Source organism: Schistocerca serialis, chromosome 1 (assembly GCF_023864345.2).
Source record: "Schistocerca serialis cubense isolate TAMUIC-IGC-003099 chromosome 1, iqSchSeri2.2, whole genome shotgun sequence".
NCBI classification, from domain to species: domain Eukaryota; kingdom Metazoa; phylum Arthropoda; class Insecta; order Orthoptera; family Acrididae; genus Schistocerca; species Schistocerca serialis.
Window position 1 is genome coordinate 67,696,852 of NC_064638.1, and position 27,235 is coordinate 67,724,086.

At 44.8% G+C, this 27,235-nt stretch overlaps 1 protein-coding gene across 1 annotated transcript in view; it reads right to left on the reverse strand.

The window, feature by feature from the left end:
• LOC126469052 (G protein-coupled receptor kinase 1) overlaps window positions 1-27,235 on the reverse strand; it is a 388,775-nt gene that overhangs the window by 55,950 nt on the left and 305,590 nt on the right. Inside the window, exons 4-6 of the mRNA XM_050096672.1 lie at window positions 9,512-9,613; window positions 5,411-5,485; window positions 5,256-5,317 (exon numbers count right to left, since the gene is read on the reverse strand). Coding sequence (XP_049952629.1) covers window positions 5,256-5,317; window positions 5,411-5,485; window positions 9,512-9,613 — 239 coding nt within the window. The remainder of the gene's footprint in view (window positions 1-5,255; window positions 5,318-5,410; window positions 5,486-9,511; window positions 9,614-27,235) is intronic.

A 27,235-nucleotide genomic window follows, 5' to 3' on the forward strand; every position in this document is an offset into this window, starting at 1 on the left:
CACACGACGACACAGTATGTCAGTGATGTAGCGTTGTGCCTTCAGGGTTCCTTCGAACACTACTAGCCGCTATAGTCACACTCAATGACTCCATACATCATGACGCTTGGAGTAACACCGCTGTGCTTCTCCAAACTTATGGAACAATGGGACTTCTCTCCTAGGTCATGGCCATACTCGCCGATGATGATCACCTGGGATAGTGCAGAACGTCAGTTCATCGCTGAAGACAGTGAGAGTCATCATCAGTCCATCCAAACACAGGCGTTTGTGTTATGGTGTTAACAGCAGCCTACGCGTGGGATGCTAATTCCCTAGTCCGACTGCTGCTAGGGAGTCTGCTACATCTTGTCGGATGGCACGCACGGATTTGTAGGTGCTTGATGCACAATACGGTTATCCTTCCTTGTGGTGGCCAGACGTGGTCCAGCGGTACCTTGAGATATTCCTGCCCTCACATCGCCATGTGTCCAACACTAGGCCACTGTCACATCAGAATGCCCCACAAATCTGGAGACTCACCAATGAGGCCCCTTTCGAACTCTGACAAGTGCTGATAACGCTGCCTCACACGAGTACACAGCACCTCCGTGTCCTTCATAGTGATAACTGGACATCTGACGCTATTCATGCTCCTTATATACCATCCTACCACGCCCGGTAACAAACACTACACACGAACAAAACTAATGCACTCTGGTGGCCAGTCTACGAGTCACAGAGAATTGTTAACCCTCGTCATCTACATGACTGTCGATGATGCATACGTGTACGACATTAGATTGACATCCGACCATGTCTTCTGGGTGTGTCACCTCTTTTGTCAGGCACGCCTTCACCATTTCAGCCACAGTCCAGCAAGAGCTGAGGATGGCCTCAGAACTCTGGCGACAGTCGTCATTGGTGCCAACATGGAACACCACCACATTTCGAAAGAGACGCTCCACCCCCTACTTATATTTTCCGCGGTTAACATAACTAGTGAACACTGGTGTTCTTTGCCGATTTGAGTGTTGTTTCCCTTAGGGATTGACGCGCAAAACACTGGAATGTCCAGGAATTATTCCTTCTATGTAAATGCGACCTCTGCTTGTTGTTATACGCACAATACAAATTGGCACCTTTCGCAGGAGAGGTGGCGATCACCACGTACTGAAACAGTGCTGCGGGGATGGAACGGTGCGGGGTGAAGAAACCCGGCCTCCTCCTCGCAAGGCAGGCAGCACACTAGAATCAACACCGCATTCGCATTGCCTATTACGCACTGTATTGTTTCGTAGTTAAAGTTGGTAAAGAGCGGAAACAATCCGTAACGGATTGCTGCTGCTGTTGCAATGTCCAATGTCCTCAGGCGGTTGCAGGTGTCAATTGTGGTCAGAACAATGCTCTGTGTAGTAATGACTGCATTATGTCGGAGCTAAGTGAATTAGAACGTGAGCGAAGTGTTTGTGCTCATGGTAGGCGCTTGCGTACCCAAGATAGGCGTACAGGGAAAGAGGAAAAACACCATGCGCTAAGTCACAACGCGGAAGAAAACGTGTGCTGAATGACTGTGACGAGCGCTCACTGAAGAGGATTGTGAGGAAAAATAAGAGGTCGACAGCTGCAAAAATTACTGTAGTACTGAACGTCGCACTCGCCAACTTTGTCAGCACCAAAACAACACGACGGGAGCCTCATAATCAGGGAATTGCGGGGCATGTTGAATTCCAAAATTCCATGTATGAGACAGTACATGTGTACATATAAGATTACATAAAATTTACTGTTTGAGAGATAATTGAATCAAAATTTGCTCGTTACGTTGTTGGCATTACGTTATTACCTATGATCTGAAATTTTTCTATTTTTTGTCAAATATTTTGATCCAGACGTTGATGGACACTTTTAGAACACTTACCGCCACAAGAGGAACTCTCAAAGGTTACTTTGCCTATTAACTTCAAAATGTGGTAGGATATTCTTAGTATTAGGTTGGCGCATTATGCTCGTAGCACAATAGATACACGTAACAGACACTTTCGTCATCAATAATATATTCTCGTTCACTATTTATAACAGTATGCCAACGCAGTGGTAACTTTTCGAATCCGCGACTTAAAAAAATCACGTGGTTTTGAAGCGAAGAACTCGTCGAGCCCCGTTTGGAGCGCATTTTCATCCGGAAACGAAGTTCCTTGAAGGACGTTCGATACATAGCGCAAAAGATGAAAATCTGAGGGCGCAAAATCAGTTGAATGAAGTGGGTGCGGACTGACTTCCCAACCCAACTCCCGTATGGCGTTTTTTGTGTCAAGCAGAAAGCGGGCGGGGGCTATCATGTTGTAACCATCGCTTCATGCAGTCTTCCTGGTCGTTGTTCTTCGACTGCGCCTGCAAGACGTCACAGTTGTTGACAATAAATGTCAGCAGTGACGGTTACACCTCGGGGAAGCAATTCATAGTACACCACGCCATCACTATTCCACCAGATGCATAACATAATCTTTTGTGGATGCGCGCAGGTCTTTGTAAAGGGTGTTGCTATTTGGTTGGGCACATCCGCTCCTTTCTTTCCCTTAAGTTAGCATAAAGACACCATTTTTCGTCACCAGTAGTAACGATACAGGATAGGAATGGTCGGCGTTATTCACGAGCCAACTGATGACGTATAAGCAAAGACGCACATATGGGCACCCGCTGATTTTCGTGCTCTTGGCACCATGCTGTGTATCCGTGGACCCGATTTTTGAACCTTCTCCACCGCATGCAAATGTCGCACGATGGTGGAATGATCACAGTTCATCGCATTTGCCAGTTCTCCAGTACGCTGACGTGGGTCATTGTGGTTTAAAACATTTAAACGATCTTCATCAATCACCGTAGGCCTTCCTAAACGCAGAGTGTCGCTAATGTCAAAATGATATTCCTTAAAACAAGAAATACATTTTCTTGTCGTGCTCTGTCCAACGGCATTATCTCCGTACACGGCGCACATGTTTGTAGTTGCCTCCGCTGCTGAACTCAAACAGAAGAAAATGTCGGAAACGTTCAGATTTCTCCTCTTGGGACTCCATTTTCTAGCATTCACAGCTTCACTCCCTAGCTCCAGATGACAAGATGACAATACGTAAATTCAAATGGCAACACTGAACTACCAATAAAAAATTGCAATCGATAAATAAACCCATGGCAATCAGTATACATAAAAAGAAAAGAAAACGCGACGAACTTAAGCACCAACCTAATAATCAGACAAACAAATCTGCGTACCAGTTTTTTAATATCAGTCTTGGAACTCTGGCATTTTTCTTTTTTACTTAGCAATTTTTATTTCACAATAATGTCAATAAATTTTACAGTTACGCACTTTGAAGAACTTTGTGCCACGAACAGTTATATACACCAGTAGCAAATTTCACCTTTTTATCTGGAATGGTTTTCCTTAGACACTGGTTCAAATGGCTCTGAGCACTATGGGACTTAACATCTGAGGTCATCAGTCCCCTAGAACTTAGAACTACTTAAACCTAACTAACCTAAGGACATCACACACACCCATAACCGCGGCAGGATTCGAACCTGTGACCGTAGCGGTCACGCGGCTCCAGACTGAAGCGCCTAGAACCGCTCGGTCACATCGGCCGGACCTTAGACACTGGAAAACGAAAGTTGCAGGAACTGCAGAAAAAGATTGAACTAACATTTATGCCAGAAACTAGTACGTTAACATTGGTCCTAACCATGCATTTGGTCTTTTTCGTCTTCACGTAGTTGTTTTCTTCTAGTCTGAACCTTATGTCGCGCCCTTTTGGCGATATCCTTCACTGGCATTTCAGAACCAGCAACACGCGTATCATCAATCTTCTTCAGTAGGTTTTCAGAGAAGCAACCTGCGCAAATCCTAGTCTCGTAAGGGTCATGATTCTTCCAGTGTTACCATAACTGAACACTAGACAAGCATCGCACAAGAAAATTTTGACAATATGAGATAAGCAAAATTTTCTCTTTGGGTGTCTCTTCTAAATGAGGTTGTTAAAGCTTTCGTTTAGATTGTGTGTCCCACTGTGTGTGCATTTCTTTGATAAATCGTAACTAATCGAATCGTTAATAGGCTCACAGCCTTCTATACTCCATAGATGTCGTCTCTAATAGCGGGAAATAATAAAATACCGCAAACATGGACAGATTCGCGTAGAAATGGGGGCGTAGGCTGCGCGTTGGTTGAAACAAGATGGCTTTTACAACATTTGTAGCACGAATTGAATTCTGAAAATTGGCGATAATATTACGGACATGCTAGAGAACTAACTGGTGGCGAAAAATTTCATCTTTGATTAATTTTACCTTCTTCTCCTCTTAATCTTCGACTATGGAGCGATGAAAGAAAGTGACTTGGTCAGATGAGCGTTGTTTCATATTGCTTCCAACTTCTGACCAAGCTTACGTTCCAAAAGTGAAACATGGCAGGTTCGGTGGTGATTTGCACAGCCATATCATGGTACTCCAAGGTCTCCATGGTAATGTGGAAGATCGCAATACTGCCAAGGATATGTGACCATTCTGGCTCAACATGTCAATCTCATGGCACATTGTTTGTTATACAACGGTGATCCAGTGTTCCAAGACGACAATACCTCTGTTCACACAACTCGCATCGTCCAGGGCTGGATTTTTTTGAGCACGGGGATAAATAAATTGTCGTACCTTCCCTGGACACCACAGTTACCAGATCTCAATATTATTGTGCCTTTGTGCTCTACTTCGGAAAGAAGGCTGAGTAATTGCTACCCATCTTCATCGTCGTTACCGGAATTTGCCAATAATTTCCAAGAAGAATGGTATAACAACCCCTCCAAAAACATGTAGGACCTGTATTTATCCTTTCCGAGACGACTGGAAGCTGTCTTGAATGTCAACGGAATTCCTAATCCGTTTAGTCAAGATAATGTGTTTTCGATGTTTCTATATTTTTATCCCCACCCCCGTATTCTCTCCTGCACAACGCACTTCATCTCTACATAACTACTGCGACGTACATCAATTTGAACTCTCGTCTCCCTACAATTTTCGCTCCCATCCTCCCCCCCACCACACACCTCCATCAATTACCAAACTGACGTTCCCTTTATGTCAATGGGTCCTTTCGAGCGATCCCTTCTTTTAGTCAGGTTGTGCCACAAATAGTTCGGCCGATTAGTTGACTTACAAGAAAATATTTTGCAGCCTTCAATAATTTACGTGTGGTATCGAAAATAACTTGACTAGAAGCTTACCTTTCTAAAAACTTCTTGAAGGGTTCACCTCGTAGATGGTTAAAGATTTCTTCTATGTATGGCTGTAAGGAAAAGAAAATAAATTTCGTAGAGCTTCTAATGAATATTACACGGAAAAATTTTCAAACAAATTGAATTCTTAAGTAAATACTTACCTCAAATAAATTAACAGGAACCTCGTTTTTCATTAAATACTTCTGTACATGAGCAACTGCCTCTTTGGAGTAATCCTGCAAATGAGACAGAGCAGTACATTATTTTTGTTAGGATTGCATCAGATGTATCGATTTACGGCGTTTAAATTTCTCAACACCTTATTTTTTAAGCAACGTCAGCTGAAAACTATTGCCTGCAGATGCTTCCAAATGGTTGGCGATCTTTACGTAGTAGCATAACGGAAATGGCTCTAGATTCATCATAAAGCATTATTGGTCCATATATCAGTTATTTATATACTATTGTTGAAGGAACTTTATTAACAGAGAATGGCTGAGTGCTAGAGGACCGCGTGGTCATAATTAAACTTTCCCTATTTAACAAGTTATAACACGGAAGCTAGTTACCGTACGCGTATCGAACTTGGTAGTATTAATGTCCAGAGTATGGGCTGCATGATTTCCATGCGTCACAGCGCCACCGTCCAGTTCCAACTATTGCCACCAATGCCGTGATCAGTCATCGTAACTCATAGTTTCACACACCTTACCAGTCGCAGTGCACTTGTTAGCGTATCAGTAGGAGCTTAGACAAATGGAGCAGAGTATTATTGGTGAAGCTCTATTATCAAAACAATAATAATACTGCAGCTGCATTTCCAGAATACCGCTGGCTGAAAGGATTAAGGAAGGGTCCTCTTTCTTCACCTGCTGTGCGGAGCATGATGAAGTTCGAATCAATTGGAGAACTGGGCGTCGCTCCGGGAAGTGACTGACGACCGTTTGCAACACAGGTGGTTGATGAGATCGCTGTTGTTATGGCAGACAACGCTTGGCGCGATTCCTGATCGTCAGGCAGTGCGCATACTGTGTCACGACAGTTGAACATCCCGCGGTCCATTGTACGGATGGTGTTTGGAACAATTCTCAAACGGTATCCGTACAAGATCTATACCGTACAGTAGCTTGCATCACAGGACGCACAACGACGTGTTGACTTCGCTCTGCACTTTCTTGAAAGGACTGAAGTCGACGAGGGCTGGCCCTGGACCATCCTATGAACAGACGAAGCTCATTTTTCTCTGACGGGTGAGGTGAACACACAGAATCGCCGAGTGTGGGGATCTTCACATCCAGTCACTGTTCATGCAGTTCCTCTGTATGGTGAACGTGTCACCGTATGGTGCGGCTTCACGGCTATATTCATCATTGGCCCATTCTGTTTTGAACAGGTTGGTGCTCAAGGATCAAAGACGTGCAGTGTGACTGAGCAGTGTAACTGCAATGTGCTTCGTCAGTATGTCATACCCGCCGTACAGGAGAGAGACGCATTGAACTCAACAGTTTTCGTGCAAGATGGGGCCCCACAGAACATTGATCGTAAAGTTCAGCTGCTTCTCCGAAACACATTAGGAAACCATCGAATTATCAGCCGACCGTTTTCAAATGCTTGGCCGGCACGATCACTTGATCTCACTCCCTGTGATTTCTGGTTGTGGAGCTACGGGAAGGACAGGGTTTACCGGGGGAACATTCACACATGGACTGATCTGAAGCGCAGCATATACCTACGGACATGCTTCGTTCTGCTGTGCAGAATGCAATCCCGGACACTGACGGGCGCCATATTGAGCCCCTTTTGTAGCAGTAATGGTACCGGTATGTAATGGTATGATGTACCGTAGCAGCACAGTAAAAGTGTTTCAATTCCTCGATTCACCGCCAGTTGGCCCAATTGAAGGTAGGTAATGTTGACTTCGGTGCTTGTGATGACATGCGACTCATTGCTCTACAGTACTAGCATCAAGCACATCAGTACGTAGCATCAACAGGTTAGTGTTCATCACGAACGTGGTTTTGCAGTCAGTGCAATGTTTACAAATGCGGAGTTGGCAGATGCCCATTTGATGTATGGATTAGCACGGGCCAATAGCCGTGGCGCGGTACATTTGCATCGAGACAGATTTCCAGAACGAAGGTGTCCCGACAGGAAGACGTTCGAAGCAATTGATCGGAGTCTTAGGGAGCACGGAACATTCCAGCCTATGACTCGCGACTGGGGAAGACCTAGAACGACGAGGACACCTGCAATGGACGAGGCAATTCTTCGTGCAGTTGACGATAACCGTAATGTGAGCGTCAGAGAAGTTTCTGCTGTACAAGGTAACGTTGACCACGTCACTGTATGGAAGTGCTACGGGAGAACCAGTTGTTTCCGTACCATGTACAGCGTGTGCAGGCACTATCAGCAGCTGATTGGCCTCCACGGGTACACTTCTGCGAATGGTTCATCCAACAATGTGTCAATCCTCATTTCAGTGCAAATGTCCTCTTTACGGATGAGGCTTCATTCCAACGTGGTCAAATTGTAAATTTTCACAATCAACATGTGTGGGCTGACGAGAATCCGCACGCAATTGTGCAATCACGTCATCAACACAGATTTTCTGTGAACGTTTGGGCAGGCATTGTTGGTGATGTCTTGATTGGGCCCCATGTTCTTCCACCTACGCTCAATGGAGCACGTTATCACGATTTCATACGGGATACTCTACCTGTGCTGCTAGAACATGTGCCTTTACAAGTACGACACAACATGTGGTTCACGCACGATGGAGCTTCTGCACATTTCAGTAGAAGTGTCCGTACGCTTCTCAACAACAGATTCGGTGACCAATGGATTGGTAGAGGCGGACCAATTCCATGGCCTCCACGCTCTCCTGACCTCAACCCTCTTAACTTTCATTTATGGGGGCATTTGAAAGCTCTTGTCTACGCAACCCCGGTTCCAAATGTAGAGACTCTTCGTGCTCGTATTGTAGACGGTTGTGATACAATACCCCTTCTACAGGGCTGCATCAGCGCATCAGGGATCCCATGCGACGGAGGGTGGATGCATGTATCCTCGCTAACGGAGGACATTTTGAATATTTCCTGTAACAAAGTGTTTCAAGTCACGCTGGTACGTTCTGTTGCTGTGTGTTTCCATTCCATGATTAATGTGATTTGAAGAGAAGTAATACAATGAGTTCTAACATGGGAAGCAAGCGTTTCCGGACACATGTCCACATAACATTTTCTTTCTTTGTGTGCGAGGAATGTTTCCTCAAAGTTTGGCCGTATCTTTTTGTAACACCCTATCTATATATATATATATATATATATATATATATATATATATATATATATATTTGTGTGTGTGTGTGTGTGTTTGTTCGGACATGGCTGCCTACTAATGAAAAAAATAACTTACTCGAGTTGGAGTTTGTCTCCAATCAATAAATAAAGAAAACCGGGGAAATGACCCTGAAAATTTCATTAACATAATGGCTATATTATTATAAATTTCAATGTGTGATGAGAAAATGTTGGCTGTTTTCGTTCAAACACAAAAGACGAAGTTGTTATTTCTGTTTTTAAATCTAGCACAAAACAAGTATTGTGAGAAGGCTTAATAGCATTACAAGAACTGCTGGAACTAGAGTGGGTTGGAAGGATGTGGAAGAGACGTTCAATTAGCAGTAGCTGGAAAATGACTAAAGCTGAAGAGGAAGAACAACAACAAGAAAACTACCATCATTTTATTTCTGCTTCCAAAGAGATTAATTTTGTGGATATATATCCGATTATGATGTACTTGAATTAGATTTTTGCAGCTGCCGCACCCTTCCTTTTATTGTATTGTAATATGCCTCACTTAAGCGCTCTATCTGTATGTAACAAATGTAAGTAATGTGAATTACCAACCCGTAACGGATACTGGAAAAAATCCGTTACTGCATTAAACAGGTTCTTAAAGTGGGCACCACAAGAAGTATGACTACAGTGTTGTGTTTAATTGTCATTAACACATACAATCAGAATGTATGGGAAGTATGAACACGGATGAAGCTATGGTGATGGGGAGGGCATCTCCTACAAAAAGCATCACGACCACTGCTCGACGGCGGCTGGCTTTTGTTTTAGGGGCAAACATTGCTTCACAGCAAACTACAGTATGTGTCACTGGAGGGTGGAGTGCGCACAGATAGGTACATTACAACACGTAAAAGAACACAAAAAGAGGGTATATATAGCGCAGGCAGAAAGTGCGCTACTCACATGCGAGTGGGCGAGCAACTCCTTCATAATGAAATTGTCGTAAATTTCACGGGCGAGCTTTCTTCTCTCCTCCACGCATTCCAGTTTTTCGAACTGCTTTATCTGTAACAAAAAGGAACAAAGTCCATAAGCGTACCCATTTATATCAAGAGCCTATAAGCAAATTACTAATCTATACTAATAATAAATCTGTAAAACTGTTGTGTCTGTCTTCCTGAATATGCTTCTCCAAAACTGATAGACGAATTTTCGTACGGTTTTCGCAGGTAACTCGAGCATAGTTTGGGGATCTGAGAAGCCTTTAATTCAACAAAATCAGATCACGGAGAAAAATATATCGTTATTGAAAGTTTTATCAACACTAATATTATAAATGCGAAAGTAACACTGTCTTGAGTTTTGGCGTCAATGTTGCTGAACCGATCTCACTGATATTTGTTATGGTGATAGCTTGAACCACGAGGGAGAACAAATATGCTATTGTAAAAAGTGTGTGATACAAGAGACTTAATTGATTTCAAGAATATTCCGCAAATTTACTCTCTGACTCGATTTTTTATCATATTTTTGAAAATGCTTTTATTGGTTGATATTTGCTACGCGGTATGATTGACGGTAATCGATACAATGCTTAAACTATAGTCCTCAGTATGTTTAATCCATACTTCCACAATATTTGTTGCATTACGTATACGTTGTGTAACGTACATCTACTTTAATTGCACGATGCAACGACACGCGCTCCTGCCCAAGACCCTCTGTGAACACTGATCGGCAGCGACGCTGCGCGTGCCGACGCAGCGTGCGATGCGACAGCTTGGGACGGGGGAGAGCTACGCTTACCCGGACAGACACGCGAGGGCAGCTGATGTTATTGCACGGTGTAGCTTTCTTACTCACTACCAATCATCATACCAAAACTTCTGATATGCAAGCGCAGCCGCGGGTAAAAGTTAATTAATACTAAAAGAAGGAAGACTTAGGCTCGATTTATAGGTGGATTTGAAAATTCATCTTCTTAAGTAAAAATACAAACAAAATCAAATCTACAGTCGATGTTCTGGAGTTTTGATTACGTGTATGGTGTTGAAATAAGCAAAGAAGCTTAATTTCTCTCCGTGGCGCCATTTTCCCTGCATGCGTATAACACCATCTCTATACATCAGCAAATATTCTGTCCGGGAGCTCCTATGCAAAGCCTTAGAAAAAAATAAACACGATATAGCATTGTGAGCAATAAACAGGTGTCAAACTAATTGCAAGACACACTCAGAAACATCCAAATTATCTAGTTACTTAAGAAACAGTGCCACTGGAAGCTTCTAAACGGTGGCATCATCAACGAACACAGCGACTGTAGAACCGTCTCGGACAAGGTTATCGGTATCGCCCACTACTTTCACAGCCAACCAATCCTAGGGTACACAGTTGCATCCAACACAACAGGCAGTCCAAATCTTTAATCGCTGTCCGAATATAACACTAACTAGAGATGGTCTGCACTTAACGTAACTTCACTGCCTGCCAAAAGACATGCTCGGATGCCAATGTACCCTCGAACTTGTACATGTACACACCATCGGCTGGTAAGTAGATGGTTAAAGGAAGTGTAATCCTCTGTGACAGGTAGAGCAGCCACGGCTCTGAGCACTGTGGGACTTAACATCTGAGGTCATCGGTCCCCTAGACTTCGAACTATTTAAACCTAACTAACCTAAGGACACCACACACATCCAGCCCGACGCACGATTCGAACCTGCGACCATAGCGGTCGCGCGGTTCCAGATTGAAGCGCCTAGAAGCGCTCGGCCACACCGACTGGCCCGAGCAGCCACGCCAGTTCTTTAGTGTTATTCGTGTTTAGCGTTGTTACAAGGCTTGGTAGGGAGTAAAAGGGTCGCGGACAGCGACAGATGTCGAGTGATTACTGGGGATAACACAGAGATGCCCTGTACACGTGCAAGACAGAATTATCAGCATCTCACAGACTTTATAAGGAGCCTCATTGTGGGTTTCCATTTGGCTGACTGTTGGAATTGTGCAATATTCTGATTTGTGGGACAGTCGGATGTGACAGCGGCCCGATGTCGGGACACAGGGCGACCTGAGGGCAGGCATGCTCGTAAAGGTTCTGCTAGACAACATCTGATCACCACAAGACACGATTGCCATACTGTGTACCATGCACATCGTAACACCTTCAAACCCGTGCCTGCTATCGGAGAACACGTAATCCTACAACATTTTATGTCACCTGTGCCATTGGCCAAAGACTAGCAACAGTCGGTCTAAGGAATTACCGTTCCACGTGTAGGCTGCTGTTAACCCCAAAACACACACGGCTGCGTCTGGAGTGACGACGAGACCGGGAAGCAAGGACTGGTGGTGAATGACATCTCAACGTGTTCAGCGACAATTCGTGGTTCTGCATTATCCTAGATGGCCACGGTCGGCGAGTACGGCTGTGACCTGTGGAGAGGTCCCATGCTTCCAATGTTTTGCAGTCACTGTGGTGTTACTAATGGTGTCATCGTGTGGGGAGCCGTTGGGTATGACTTCACGTCGCGACTTGTAGTGTTCGAAGGAAGGTGTGTCAAAAAAAATGGCTCTGAGCACTATGGAACTTAACATCTGAGGTCATCAGCCCCCTAGAACGTAGAACTACTTAAACCTAACTAACCTAAGGACATCACACACATCCATGCCCGAGGCAGGATTCGAACCTGCGACCGTAGCGGTCGCACGGCACCAGACTGAAGCGCCTAGAACCGCTCGGCCACCCTGGCCGGCAAGGTGTGTCACGGACATCCTATGCCTTCATGTGTTACCTCTCATGAGACAGTATCGTGGCATCATTTTTCAACATGACAATGCCCTTCCACACATGGCACGCCTCTCTGTGATGTTGAACACTTGGGGGCAGCTAGACCCCCCAGACTGCTCTCCGATAGAACATGCGCTGGGATCGTCTCAGGGCCTGTACGTCCACGATATCATGCACCTGTTACAACAGTTGTGGACCAGCTTGCCTCAGGAGTGGATACAATGGCTTTACGAAACCCTTTGCCACCGAATCAGTGCACGCATCCATTCCAGGATGAGTTCAACTTCATACTGACAAGTGAGCTTATATTGCCAAGAAGTTCTTTATAAATTTGACTCGATTTGTGATCATTGAAATAACATCACATAACCTCCCAATCTGTGAAGTTTTATTTTGTTTCCTCCAACCCTTCTGGTGCGTCATTTATTTTATTGGGGCAGTGTACTGAAATGACACTGTTACCGAAACATACTCATTCAGCAAATAATACGTTCCACGCTGGACCCAATGAATAGCTTAGGACTAATCAAAAGAAAAACAAGGTTTCATTATTCACGTATTTTTTGTATAGCAATGAAAAAACAGTATTATCCAATTTTTTTAATTACAATGCTTTTTTCTCGCTGATAACATTTCAGTAATTCTAAACAATCAATACGATTCGGGACTTGTGCGAGGGCCATCCAGAAATAAAGTTGCCCTATATTTAAATAACCGTTTTTATCCGGAAATATAGCGCTGGGACGATACAGAATTTGTAACAATCACATCACGACCGAACAAGTCTCTCAGACTGTTATCAGTAACGCTGCAGCAGTGTCTGAAAATGGCTGCTCTTATTTTTTCTTCTGCCGACTGCGAGGTTCCAGTTGTGATAAAATTTCTAAACACATGAAATATTTCGCCGATAGAAATTCATTGTCGGTTGCTCACTTTGCACCGGAATCTAAACAGTAGAGTCCGCGCACAATACCGTGGCCGGCAGATGCGCAATCGGCAGGACATGCGTGGGGAGAGCAGTATTGGTCGGAGTGGCGGGCATACGGTGATGGGAAAGGCTGGGCGGGAAGTGCCGTTCTAAACTGAAGCCTACGCTCACATTTTTGTAAGTAGTAGTGGAGCTCTTCCACACCCACACGTGCATGGTGACTATTCAAAAAGATCTCTCACCTCTGCTTTGTTTAGTGTCTAAAGAGAATTCCGCTGAAAATGCTGGGATTTATATTCGCTTGGCTTGTTAACCATTCATTACTTTATAGCAGCGTCTTGAGTAAAACCTACACATTTCTCTGTTGCCACGTTAAAATCTTCTTCTTTTACCAAAACACAGCGGAGTTTACACACTGTCACCTCATTAACACGTTGAGCAGAAGTAATTGTGAGAGAATTCTGGAACAGTGTTTTATTAAGCGAAGAACTGAGGAAAAGTAAGGTCAGCAGCTCATGAAAAAGCGCATCCTCAGTACAAAATAATCGTGTAGTGCATTCACTTACCTTGTCCCAAAACCCATAGCATTTCTCGTTTCACTAGCTGTCAATAGCCTCTACAAATTACGTTTTCATCGAAAAAGTCTGCAGTTAGTCGAATAACATGGCAGATAATGAAGTTTTTTATAATAACAATATTGCAAAATACTCTCCTCTTTGCATGCTATGATTTGCCAAAACCTCATTTCAATAGCTCAAACCGTTTATGTAATCTAAGGAATGCTGTGGATATTTCACTCTGGCTTTATCACTGGCGCAGCGCGGTTCCAGAAGAGTGTGCGACATCAGATCAATTTTTCGAGATTGGTGATGGATAGAGATCTCCACTTAAGTCTAAAGAAAAATTCGATATGTTAGCTAACTTTCATACGCAGGAACATATTAGGTAATATGCACCAAATCACAGCGACTCCGATTTTTCAGTGCAAATCTTTTTGGAATCTCGCGCAGTGTGTTATTTCCATGTAAATACCACAATAATTATGACCATTAACGAAATGATGGGCACATCATCATGAACCTGACATACAAAACTACAAGTATCGCAAAAATGATATTTTTTTTTTTTTTGGCGAACAATTTCTTAAAATCGTTTGAGAAAGATTGCAGGGCGTGCACTCGATTCTGTCACTCCCTTTTGAACAAGCGCTCTGGACGAAAATCAGTCACTGTGCATTGAGCGCCTTATCCTGAGCGGACCCTAGCCGATGTATTGGCGTTGCAGTGGACCTCTGGCCAAGACATAGTTCAGAACAACTGTGTTGGCGCAGAAAGTAATGTGGACAGTGTCCTGGGACAGCAAGGGCATTCGGCTCACCGACAACCTGCCAAGAGTTGAAACAATGATCACCGACCGTTACTGCGCAACACTGCGGAAATTACGACGGTCCATTTACAACACGAGAATCGCACTACTCATTGCATGTGTTGCGCTGACCCGTGGTAACGACCGTCAACATACGGCTCGCAACAAAACTGTTCTGGAGAAGTTAGGCGGGGAGCTGTTTGATCAAACAGTGTCCAGGAAATTCGTATCCTCCGATCAGCATTAAAATGAAAGCTGAAGACGACTGCCATATGCAGGTTTCATTTCAAAATGGCAGGCATCTACGACGCGGAAATATAAATGTTGCTCCCAAGATATGACAATTGCCTCTTTCCAGCAGTGATTATGTCAAAAAATAACTCAAAATTGCTATATCTGTAGCCAATACAATTTTTCACGTAAATCCGTTTTCTTTTTTTAGAAATATATGGAAACTATATTTCTGGATGACACTCATAGCTTCTTGCAGTCTGGATGTTACTCACGCGTCTGCAAAGTAAGAGTTTTCGTTCCTCGAGTACGATCCACTGCAGCCGTAACTCATACATAGCTTAGTTATGTATCAGGCATACCAACTGGAACTCCAGTATCACGAACAGTGGACGCCGACTGCAGTTAGGAGGCACAATGGTATTGTACTGGGACTTTACGACCCCACAACATACCCTACGAATGGCGGACGAGCGGATGCCCTTGACACGGCACTCCTATGAACAGTGAGAAACCGCGTCACAGCAACCACGCAAGTTGCGCTGTCGTCTGACAACCTCCAGGTGTTTTTCTATCTAAAAGTGATAGGCGAGTGAACGGCAAGCCATAGACGGCCACTGGGTGAAGTAGATTGGGAATAGTTGAGGTAAAACATGGAAGGGTCACTTGATATTGTCCCTGACGTCGAAGTCGCGGCATAGACGAGGCGATCAAGAGTTTCACCGAGATAGCTCTACAGGGGACAGGCTCTGGTCGCTGCGTCCCCCAGAGGTCATCATAAAGGACATCTCGCGACAGCTACCCCATAAATAACTAAAGAGATTGCGCACAAAACCCGGGTATTCCGGGAATGACAATTGACGAGAAATCCACAATGAGCGGGGGAGATAGCCTCCCTCCGAATAGACGATGGTACTGCCTGGAGTATGACAAAGTACTTCCTGAAGAAAGGCCAGCGCATTCCCCCTTTAAATGTCGCCGATGAAGTGTCTGCGAATCTGACGCCAAAGCCAGTGCCTTGGCAGACGCCTTCGCGGACAACTCCGTTCCTCTGTCCACGATCCCATGGACGAGGAACACGTACATCTAAGGCAACAAAGGCTCATGGCCTTCCTTGAAGTCCAGTATGAAGACGAAATAGAAACGATAACATAAGAGGTGGTCGAAGCGCAGATCAGTCTCCGAACTCCAAAGAACGCCGGTGGAAACGACAAACTTGACAACATAATCCTAAAACATCTATCTCCTAATGCCCTCCGGCTCCACATACAAATTTTTAACACGAACAGACAGGCAACTTCCTTGCTCCATGAAAGCATGCAGAGGTGATTGCATACCGAAACAGGGAAAAGGACACAGGTTCCCCCAAAATTATAGGCAAATCAGTCTCCACCCAGACATCTCCGAGGTCTTCAAGAGGCTGTACATAAAGAGATTACTGCAGCATGTAGAGGCAGATCTAATCTCGCCTGAGCAATTTGGTTTCCTGCGCGGACACAGCACACATCAGCTCCTACGCCTTGCTGAGAACGCGATGTGTACCTTGGAGCGTCGTGAGTGCTCAGGGAAGCGCTTCTCGATGTCTCCAATGCCTTTGACTGTGTGAGGCGTGAGAGCCTCCTCTACAAATTATTCGTACTGGGGGTACCGACGCCGCATGTCAGGCTCATTGCGTCGTACCTCAGGAATAGGAGTTCCTTCCATGTCCGCTTCGGCGACGGTACCAACGGCCAGACAAATAGTAGCGGGAATGCCGCAGGGGTCCGTCCTTGGCCTCCTACTGTTCTCTCTCTACACCTCCGACACGCCAACAGTGAATAGGGTCGCGTTAGCACTGTATGCAGACGACACGGCCCTGTACACGAGGTGTCCCAATGCTACCGTGATGCACCGACGTCTACAGTTGGCATGTGATGCGCTGGGAGCCTGAGCAACCAAATGGAGACTGAAATACAACTCCACCAAAAGCCAGGCTCTAATCATAACGAGGAAAAAAGTCCCTACCAACCTCCAGCCAGGGAGATCGTGGGAGTCATCAGACTGGTCTCACCAATCAGGGATCCCTTCATTCCTCCAGGCGTTTGTGATGTGAAATTCATTGTGGGATCCTGCATTATCCTGCTGGAATATACCGTTTGGTACCCAGGTCATGAAGGGTATGACTCGCAAAATACTGTTGGTCATTCAGACTCCCTTCAACAATTATCAAACTAGTCCAGTGCCGGCCGGAGTGGCTGAGCGGTTCTAGGCGCTACAGTCTGGAACCGCGCGACTGTTACAGTCGCAGGTTCGAATCCTGCCTCGGGCATGGCGGTGTGTGATGTCCTTAGGTTAGTTGGGTTTAAGTAGTTCTAAGTTTAGGGGACTGATGACCTCAGAAGTTAAGTCAAAAATGGTTCAAGTGGTTCTGAGCACTATGGGACTTAACATCTTAGGTCATCAGTCCCCTAGAACTTAGAACTACTTCAACCTAACTAACCTAAGGACATCACACACATCCATGCCCGAGGCAGGATTCGAACCTGCGACCGTAGTAGTCGCACGAAGTTAAGTCCCATAGTGCTCAGAGCCATTTGAACCATTTAGCCAAACTAGTCCAGTTGTCATATCCAACAGTTTCCCACACCACAGTTCGAGGATATGGAGAAGTGTGGAGCTCGAGAATCGCTACTTGCTTGACCTTTCACTGGGTCATATACGAACACGTTACCGTAGATCTGATCGAAGACACTCAACACTGAACGCCCCACAATGTTACTCAATGTCCCAGTTGACTCTGGCTCCATACTATTGCAAGTATTGTTTTCTGTAACATCTTACGAGCGCTAAAAGATGCATGTCAACTAGAGATCTCAAACCAGCTTCCAGTAATACGTTCATGAAGGTTCTTGGTGACACAAGGCCTGTAACCCCTGTCCAGATTTAAGCTGTCGTCATCCATCTATTCGTCAACGACAGTCGGACAAGCCCACCATATTTTCGTGGTGTAGTCCTGGGAGGACCCGCGCCTGCTCTTCTTGCCACAGTTGCCCTAAGTCCAACTCGTCAGCACTCGTTCTGCAGGTACTGCCCTGCAGTCAACTGTATGTGCAGTCTGTCCCTATGGTGTTCTTTCGTCGTTCAGGCCAATGATTCGACCATCCCCAAAGCCCGAAAGATGACAGTAAGATGCACGTGCAAGTCGTCTGGGATGCTGCGTAGCGATCTCTATCTGACTGGTTCCAGTAATGTAAGATACAGCAAATAGCCATCTGCAATCTCATCATTATTCATCTGCAGGAAAAGCTGTGATCAGTACTAAAAAAAAACGAAAATGGGCTCACATGAGGATCACCAAATCCCACCGGCCTTTGAAATAATGGAGTATCATTGTGGTAGCGTTCGGTGAAGGTGATCATGGCCCAACACATTCCACTGTAGATAGTGCATATGAAAGGCACTTCACTGGATACATTGTCTGGAGTCAGCTATACTACAACTGGAGCAGTCGACCACAAAAAATTGTTGGAGAAAACAGATGAAAATGGTATACACTTATTGCACTTGACTTTCGTTTGCTTTTGGCGTGACAATATCCGAGGCGTGTCTAGTAAGTCTGCGTTATATAAATTTCTTAATTATCCCACTCTGTTTGTGGCAAAGTGAAAATGACGCATACAATACTCCTGCATCAGTTTGTTATCAACGTTATACGGAATATCGCTACCCCAGCCCGCGAGTTGGGGCAAACTAACACAAGAACACTAGGCTCCCTGTAATGTCTCTTGCAGCGGTCTCTCAGCGATATTTTCAGAAATTTTATAAATTATATAACTCAGAACATATCTCGAAATATCTCTTCTTATCTTATCGATTATCAATGCAAAGTAGTTTCAAGCCCAATTATTCCTTGGAGCGTCCATTTACTCCATGGAATAGCTTCTCTGCTATCTATGTTTTCTCTTAGGAAAAGAATGAAGAAATTCTTGCCGATTAGCCGTGAAAGGAGGAGGATGTATATGTATGTATTATTGGGCTAGTCGCCACTGGATTTACACTGGACGAACCTGCCGTTTTGTATGCTCAAGATATCCAGTTATTTCAAATAAATAGGCTAACACGGTCTTGCCAGCAGATCTCCGGTCTTCCTCATGTGATCACCGAAAGTTAATAATTGTTACAAATGTTTCCAGGAGATCGACTGACAATTTTCGTCGCACCGAGACTTCGAAATTGCTTCACTGCCTTATGGAATTTAAGTTAAGCTCAATTTAATTAGGATAGAACAGTATTGAACTATGTGAATGTGATAAGCCTGCTTTGTGAATGAAAATTCAATTAATATACGCATGTTTTTTCTAGCCTGATCAGTGAAGCTAAATCAGGCCGGTGTGAGAGAGGTTTTAAAATTTTTAGATAAAAAAAATATTAAATCCCTTTCATACTTCCTAACAACACAGCACGATTCCAAATGCGCAGCGAAAGACGGAACTGGAGGGATGAAGCCAAGTGGTATTCAGAGATGAGAGCAGGCTCTGCTTTGGCGTCAATGATTCTGCGACGCTACACCTCATCACCTATTTTGTCCAAATTCGAGGTATTTGCAGTCCTTGGCCAGAAATGAAAGTGACGGAAGTGAGAGCTCCACATGGTCAAACACGTAGGGAAAAAAAAATATATCAATCTTAGCGCGAGCCACTTATTTTTACGCCGCTTCCGCACAACGGTTGGCGCAGTGGAATGACTATGGGATGGCGCCGGACGATGTGGCCGAGCGGTTCTAAGCGCTTCAGTCTGGAACCGCACGACCGCTTCGGTCGCAGGTTCGAATCCTGCCTCGGGCATGGACGTATGTGATGTCCTTAGGTTAGCTAGGTTTAAGTAGCTCTAAGTTCTAGGGGACTGATGACCTCCGATGTTGTCCAATAGTGCTCAGAGCCATTTGAACCATTTTTTATGGGATGGCACCTGTCAGAGTCGTATCCAGACGAATCAGAGAGGTCCCATACCACTCCAACTGCACACGCCCCACACCATTACAGAGCCTCCACCAGCTTCAACAGTCCCTTGCTGACATGCAGGGTCCGTGGATTCATGAGATTGTCTCCATACCCGTACACGTCCATCCTCTCAATACAATATGGAACTAGACTTGTCCGACCAGGCAACATGTTTCCAGTCATCAACTGTCCAATGTCGGTCTTGACGGGCCCAGGTGAGGCGTAAAGTTTTGTGTCATACAGTCATCTAGGGTACACGAGTTAGTTTTCGGCTCCGAAAGCCTATATCGATAATCTTTCGTTGAATGGTTGGCACACTGACACGTGCTGGTGGCTCAGCATTGAGATCTGCACCAATTTGCGCAAGGGTCGCACTCCTGACACGATGAACGATTTTCTTCAGTTGTCGTTGGTCCAGTTCTTGCAGGATCTTTCTCCGGCCACAGCGATGTCGGAGATTTGACGTTTTACCGGATTCCTGATATTCACGGCACACTCGTGAAATGGTCGCACGGGAAAATCCCCACTTCGTCGTTACCTCGGAGATGCTGTGTCCCATCGCTTGTGCGCCGGCTATAATACCACGTTCAGAGTCACATAAATCTCGATAACTTGCCATTGAAGCAGCAGTAACAGATCTAACAACTGCGCCAGACACTTGCTTTCTTATATAGGCGTTGCCGACCGCAGCGCCGTATTCTGCCTGTTCACAAATCTCTACACTTGAATACGCATGCCTATAACAGTTCCTTTGGCACTTCAGTGTATCTTAACACGAGTGTATACATGTGGAAACGGTTACTAAAAATCTCAAAAAGTACTCGACCCGTTTTACTTTGAATTTTTACACCTTGCTGTAATAAACCTTTGGACACATACAGGCTCTATATTTTAATATACAATATACATATAAAATATATAATGGTGAAACATTGTCACAAAATAGGAAGTTGTGTTTATTGCTTATCATCTTATGATTGGAATACTACTACAGAATCTGAATTTACGACAATAATAAACAAATTTCAAGGTCAGAGAGAGGGGGGGGGGAAAGAGTAGATGGACTGAGGGGTGGGAGGAAACGGACGTAGAAAGTGGAAAGGAAGATATATGAAGACAGCAACTGTTCTCGAAAGAACACATTACTGTTGTTGACCGTGCAGCTTTTCCCTGGAATGAATGATGACTAACTGAAACCCTCAGCTGCCGACAGGTGTTGTTGATATACCTCGATGTGGACAGCTGAAAATGTGTGCCCCGACCGGGAATGTGAGTCTCACGGTAAACGTGCAAGCGATAAGTCACTGCAGTCGCGCTATTCATGTGTGTCCTCGGTGGCTCAGATGGACAGAGCGTCTGCCATGTAAGCAGGAGATCCCGGGTTCGTGTCCCGGTCGGGGCACACATTTTCAGCTGTCCACATCGAGGTATATCAACAACACCTGTCGGCAGCTGAGGGTTTCAGTTAGTCATCATATATTCCTGGAAAGGAAGAGATGCTCAGAGAGAAGAGGCAGGAGGAGATGGAGAGAGGGGGGAGGAGAAGATCAACAGAGGGGGAGGAGAAGATGAACGGAAGGCGGCAGGAGATGTGGACACATAAGGGGGAAAGGTGGAAGAGGAGAAGTAGTAGTAGTAGTAGTAGTAGTAGTAGTAGTAGGAGGAGGAGGAGGAGGAGGAGGAAAGAGAGTACGGGGAATAAGGAGATTAAGACGTATAGCAAATTCCCATATATATTTCTTTCTTTTCCATTTCACCAGACAGTCACAGCAATGCGTGGCTAGGAATATAATATTTTCATAAATGACATGAAAAGAAAGGGCACAGGAAAATTTGGAACTGCAACTAAATTTCCAGGAACGCGTTGTAAAGACTACACGAGGACTTCGTATGCAAAATTAGATGTGTGTATTATTTTACAGTTGTTGATTTATAGCTGCTGGGATGATATTCATCGTGAAACCAGGGGAGGCAGTAACTTTCTTGGGATCTTGCAAAGGTTCTAAATGCCACGTTTTTACAATTACATGATTGTTTTTGAGTCTCTACAGAAAAACGAACTCGGTTTACATTCGTAAAAAGTTGTGTCTGATCGTTCACTTTAGCAGAAAACCACGCGTAACACGTCATCTCGCCAAACATTGGCGAGGATAGCTGGTAATGTATACGGGACGATCAAAAAGTTTCCGTTTGAGGGCACTGCTGCAGCGTATATGCAATGTAGCGCAACTCCAACGCGGGTATGTAAGCACCGACACGCACGCAAGGTATCAGTGTGGTATTCGTGTCTTTTCGACGAGGGTACGGCAAACGCGACGTTATTACCAAGTGCGTCCAAACAGGACCAACGTGATGTGAGTCTTTTCTTGGCTGCTGAAGGACAAACACCGGTAGGCACCCATCGGTAGATGAAGAATGCGTATGCAGTTAAGGCGAAACGTACAGGAAAATTGCGACAAGGACTGCTGCTGCTTCAAGATAACGCACGTCCCCACATCGCAAACGTCGTAACGCGAAAGTTACGCTAATACAAGTGAGAGACACTGGAGCAGCCGCCTTGCAGTCCTGACCTCTCGCCGTGCGATTACCGCGCCTTAGCTCTCTTAAAGACGGCGGTGGAGAGTCGGCGATTCCTGTCGGACGAGGATGTGCTGCAGGCAGTTACGAATTATTTCATGCAGCAGGATACGGTGTCTTACCAAACGGGTATCTTCTACCAGGGAGTCGACGGGATGATTGCCTCAATGCTCGTGACGATTTCGTCTGAATGGCATACTGATTCTGGACTGTACGGCCTTCGAACAGAAATTTTTTGATCGCCCCTTATGCAATGGAGTGTACTTTGATGCAGTCTTCTCGGGATGCGATTACTTTTCCTCTCTCGATAAGAGTAGTTTTGAAGCTTTTGGGTCACATTCTTCACCTGACAACAAAAATAAGACTTCGCAGGGTTGCGCAAGTGCAGGGTATTCCAAAACACTGGTGTTCCACGGTAAATGAGTAAGTACTAGGCGATTTTTTCCGTCACTTTGGCGATACTGATTACTTTTTTAAAATTTTGTTATGATATCTATGTTATTTGTTATGATTTAATATCGAAGTAATCAATGAATAAAACAAGTTTTCTCTCTTTTTACAATTTTATTAACCTTCAAAATAAACACGGTGTTCCATCAGAGTACCAGGATTCTCAAAGTGTTTGGGAAACACTGCACTGCTGGAGTGCATTTGTGGGGGAATTTCCTTCAATAGTGCACGATAGCAATTCTCCTCTACCTTGAAACTACAATACATTGAGCATTATTTAGGCTTATTTTCAGTGTAAGTAACGTACAAACTGAAAATAAAAAGAAAAAGTTTTCGCATAGGTACTCGAACCCAAGGCCTTCACATTACTCTTATGTACTCTTTGAGCTACGTCAACCGCCGCATGGAACCTACGTTAACTTAAAGAGCTCATGACATGCTAGATTAATTTTGTTTTTCCTAAGCGTTTGGCCGTCTGGAGCTCTCACTTCTGTCAGTTTCATTTGTGGCGAAGCCCTGCTTGTGCCATAAATCTGTACGAAATCGGTGATGGTGAGTAGGCGCGGTCCCCCTGTCAGTGCTGCCGGGTTGGCATTGTTGCTGTGGGCAGCATTCACTTCATGCTAGGTGAGGACAGCCCTACGTCATAGTGACGTCGGCACGCGTCGTCATGAGTTTCACGAGTTGTCCTATCGACTGTTGTGTGCATTCTTTATACATCGACTGTTGTGTGCGTCTTGAATCTGCACTGTTCATTTTTCTCAGTTGATTTACAACATGAAGGCAAAATTAAATGTAACTAGATGGTTTAATATTTCCAGCAACATTCGGAATTACTTCGAACTTCAGTTTCTCTGTTTAACGTTTCTGCCCACATGAATTATGTACAATTCATTGGCTTTTATAATAATACGAAACACTTTAATTTCTCCCTATTTCACATTTTTATACACATGATTTATGCACTATTAATCGGACTAAAAATGCCTAGACACTTTCGTTATGGTTATGATTCCTTCATTCAGATATTCGTTACGTTCATGAAAAACACAATAACATCTCACATTCTTTGGAATGCAGCTTAATAATTATTTCACGTTTCTATCCACACGATTTATGGACGATTCATCGCATTATTAAAAAAAATGACAAAGCTTTTTTTATTAAAAAATGACAAAGCTTTTTTTTTTACTTTCGTTATGGTTCCTTCGTTCAGACATTCATTATGTTCCTGAAACACACAATCACATCCCAAATTGTTGGGATTACAGCTTAATAATTAGTTCAACTGGGATGAGCATGACAGATAATTCCTGTCACTTCGTTTGTACACATGTATTTACATTTAGCTTTGACATTATCGGTACAACTGCAAAGATCGATATACTTACTCATGTAGTCGATTTAGGTTATTTACGTCACCATGACGTAGTGTTACGTCACTATGACGTAGGGTGCTCCTCACCTAGCGTGAGATGAATGCTACCCTGTTGCTGTTGCCAGACGCGGCAGCGCTGAGTCCTGAGCTCCGCGTCCTGTACACCCCCGAAGTATGCCTTCTTACTGCTATGCTGTATACCCACAATAGCCCAAGTACTGTATTTGCTATCCTTCCTGGTCTAGAAACCTTAATTTAGTTAGTGGCTACGTAGATCATTTGCGCGCTTTTTATCGAAACTACATTAAACAATTGATTATACACGATTTATCTCCTAGAATGTTGGTCATTTACCCGTATAAAATTTTTGGTGACTGCTCCGGGGTGTTAATCTTCACTTTCCTCTAGTGTAAAGGTTATCGAAAGACTAAAGCGACGCTCCACAAGACCCTAGTTGTGAAGCGATACTGCTTGTTCCGCTCGCGCCGGGCGCATGTATTCGTGTGTGTGTGTGTGTGTGGAATGCGGCAGGTGGTTGGGAAGGATCCGCACCGCTTCGCACCACAGCGGGCTGCGCAGGCGAATCGATAGCAATGCGCTGTCCAGCCAGCCAGCCAGGTGCAGGTGCGTCCTGGCCGCCGGTCCAGAGGGCGCCTGCACTCCTCTGCTGCCGACGGCGGTCCACGTCTCACTCTCAGAATGTGTTTATCCGAGCGGCAGTCGGAAAACATCTGACGATCTCATAGTGGGTCCCACAGGTTTTGGTCAAGTTCATCTGTTGGGAAATGGCGAACCAGTAGGAGGCAATGTTTGGGCAGTCACATATCCTGCTGCTAGGATCCGGCTAAAACATTTTGTTACTGAGTAGCAAACGAAAAACGTAATCTAAAGCAATCACTTCGATTAATAGACCCATAAGTACTTCAAATCTATTTCGAATTATTCCATACTGAATGATTACATCACCACACTTTTTATAACTTACATTCTAAGTAACTCTGATTTTCGTATGAATTTAGTTTTGATCATTTTTTAGTACAACCATAAAGACATTCCGTGCGAAAGTGCTTGTCTCATGCAGCACTTGCCTTCTACAATGAGCTTACGTCAACACCATGTTCGTCGTAGTCGTCGTCGTTGTTGTTTTCAGTCCTAAAACTGGTCTCTCCCTCTCCACCTTAGTCTATACTCCGTAAGACTCTTCATCTGTTCATAACTGCTGCAGCCTACATACCATTGATCCTGATTACTACAGACAAGCTTTTGTCTCTCTCTATAATGTTTAGCAGCTGGTTATAATTTAACACGTTGTGAATGAAATAAGCGTTTGGCGTCATTGGCCGGGAGGCCCCTTACGGGGCAGGTCCGGCCGCCTTGGTGCAGGTCTTATTACATTTGACGCGACGCCACATTGGGCGACCTGCGCTCCGGATGGGGATGAAATGATGATGAAGACAACACGACACCCAGTCTCTAAGCGGAGAAAATCCCCGACACACCCGGGAATCGAACCCGGGCCCATTAGGACGGCAATTCGTCAAGCTGACCATTCAGCTATCGGGGAGGACATTTAACACGTTGTAATACGGATACTAATAACCGTACAAGGAGCAAACTTAGTAGCGTTAATGTCATGGACACGGGGAAGAGAAATAATGCAGAATCAATTCAACTGAAACACTTTTCATGTGCTGCTGCGGTACATCATACCATTACATATCTGTACCATAGTTCCAATAAAAGCGGCTAAATAAGGCGCCCATTAGTGTCCAGAAGATCCCGAAAGCCCAGGATTGCGTTCTGCTGTATCCGTAGGTATGCTGGCTACCTCTCTTGGTATGTTGCGCTTCATCACACGTGTGAATGCTCCCCAGGTAAACCCTGTCCTCCAGGTAGCCCGACAACCAGAAATCACAGGGAGTGAGATCAGGTAATTGTGCCTGCCAAGCATCTGGAAACAACCGGCTGATAATTCGATCGTTTCCAAATGTGTTTCGGAGAAGCAGGTGAATTTCAAGAGCGATGCGCGGTGCGCCCCCTCTTTCATGAAAACTGTTGAATTCAATGCTTCTCTCTCCTGTAGGGTGGGTGTGCCATGCTGACGAAGCGTATCGCAGTAACGCTGGCCAGTCGCACTGCACATCTGTGGTCCTTCAGCTCCAACCTGTTCAAGAAAGAATGAAAGTAGCTGTGAAGCCACACCATATGGTGACACGATTACCATACAGAGGAACTTCGTACATAGTAACTGCAGGTGGAGATCCAAACACTCGGCAGTTGTGTGTGTTCACCGCACCCGACGGAGAAAAATGAGCCTCGTCTGACATCGTGACCCTCAATTCTTGTGAGAAAGCGGAGAGTGAAGTCAACACGTCGACGTGCATCCTTTGGTGCAAGGTGCTGTACGATATGGATCTTGTACGGATACCATTTTGAGAATGGTTCGAAGCACCTTCCCCACAGTGGACCACGGGATGTTTAACTGTCGTGACACAGCATGCGCACTTCCTGACCATCAGGAATTTCGTCCAGCGTCGTTTGCCATAGCAACAGCGATCTAATCAGTCACCTGTGTTGCAAATTGCCGTCGGTCTCTTCCCGGAGCGACGCCCACTTCTCCAACTGATTCGAACTACTACATCATGCTCCGTACAGGAGGTGTAGAAAGAGGACCCTTCCGTAATCCTTTAAGCTGCCGATATTTTCGAAATGCAGCTGCAGCATTCATGCTGTTTTGATAATAGAGCTTCACCTATAATGCCCTGCTCCTTTTGTCCAACCTCATGTTGACACGCCAACAAGTGCACTGCGACTGGTCAGGTGTGTGAGACCACGATTCACTGCCCTGGTCGCCATAGTTGGAACTAGACGGTGGCGCTGTGACGCATGGACATTATGCTACCAAGTTTGGTACTAGTACAGTAATTAGTTTCTGTGCTAACGTGTTAAATAGGGAAAGTTTAACTATAACCACTCGGTACGTCCCCACAAA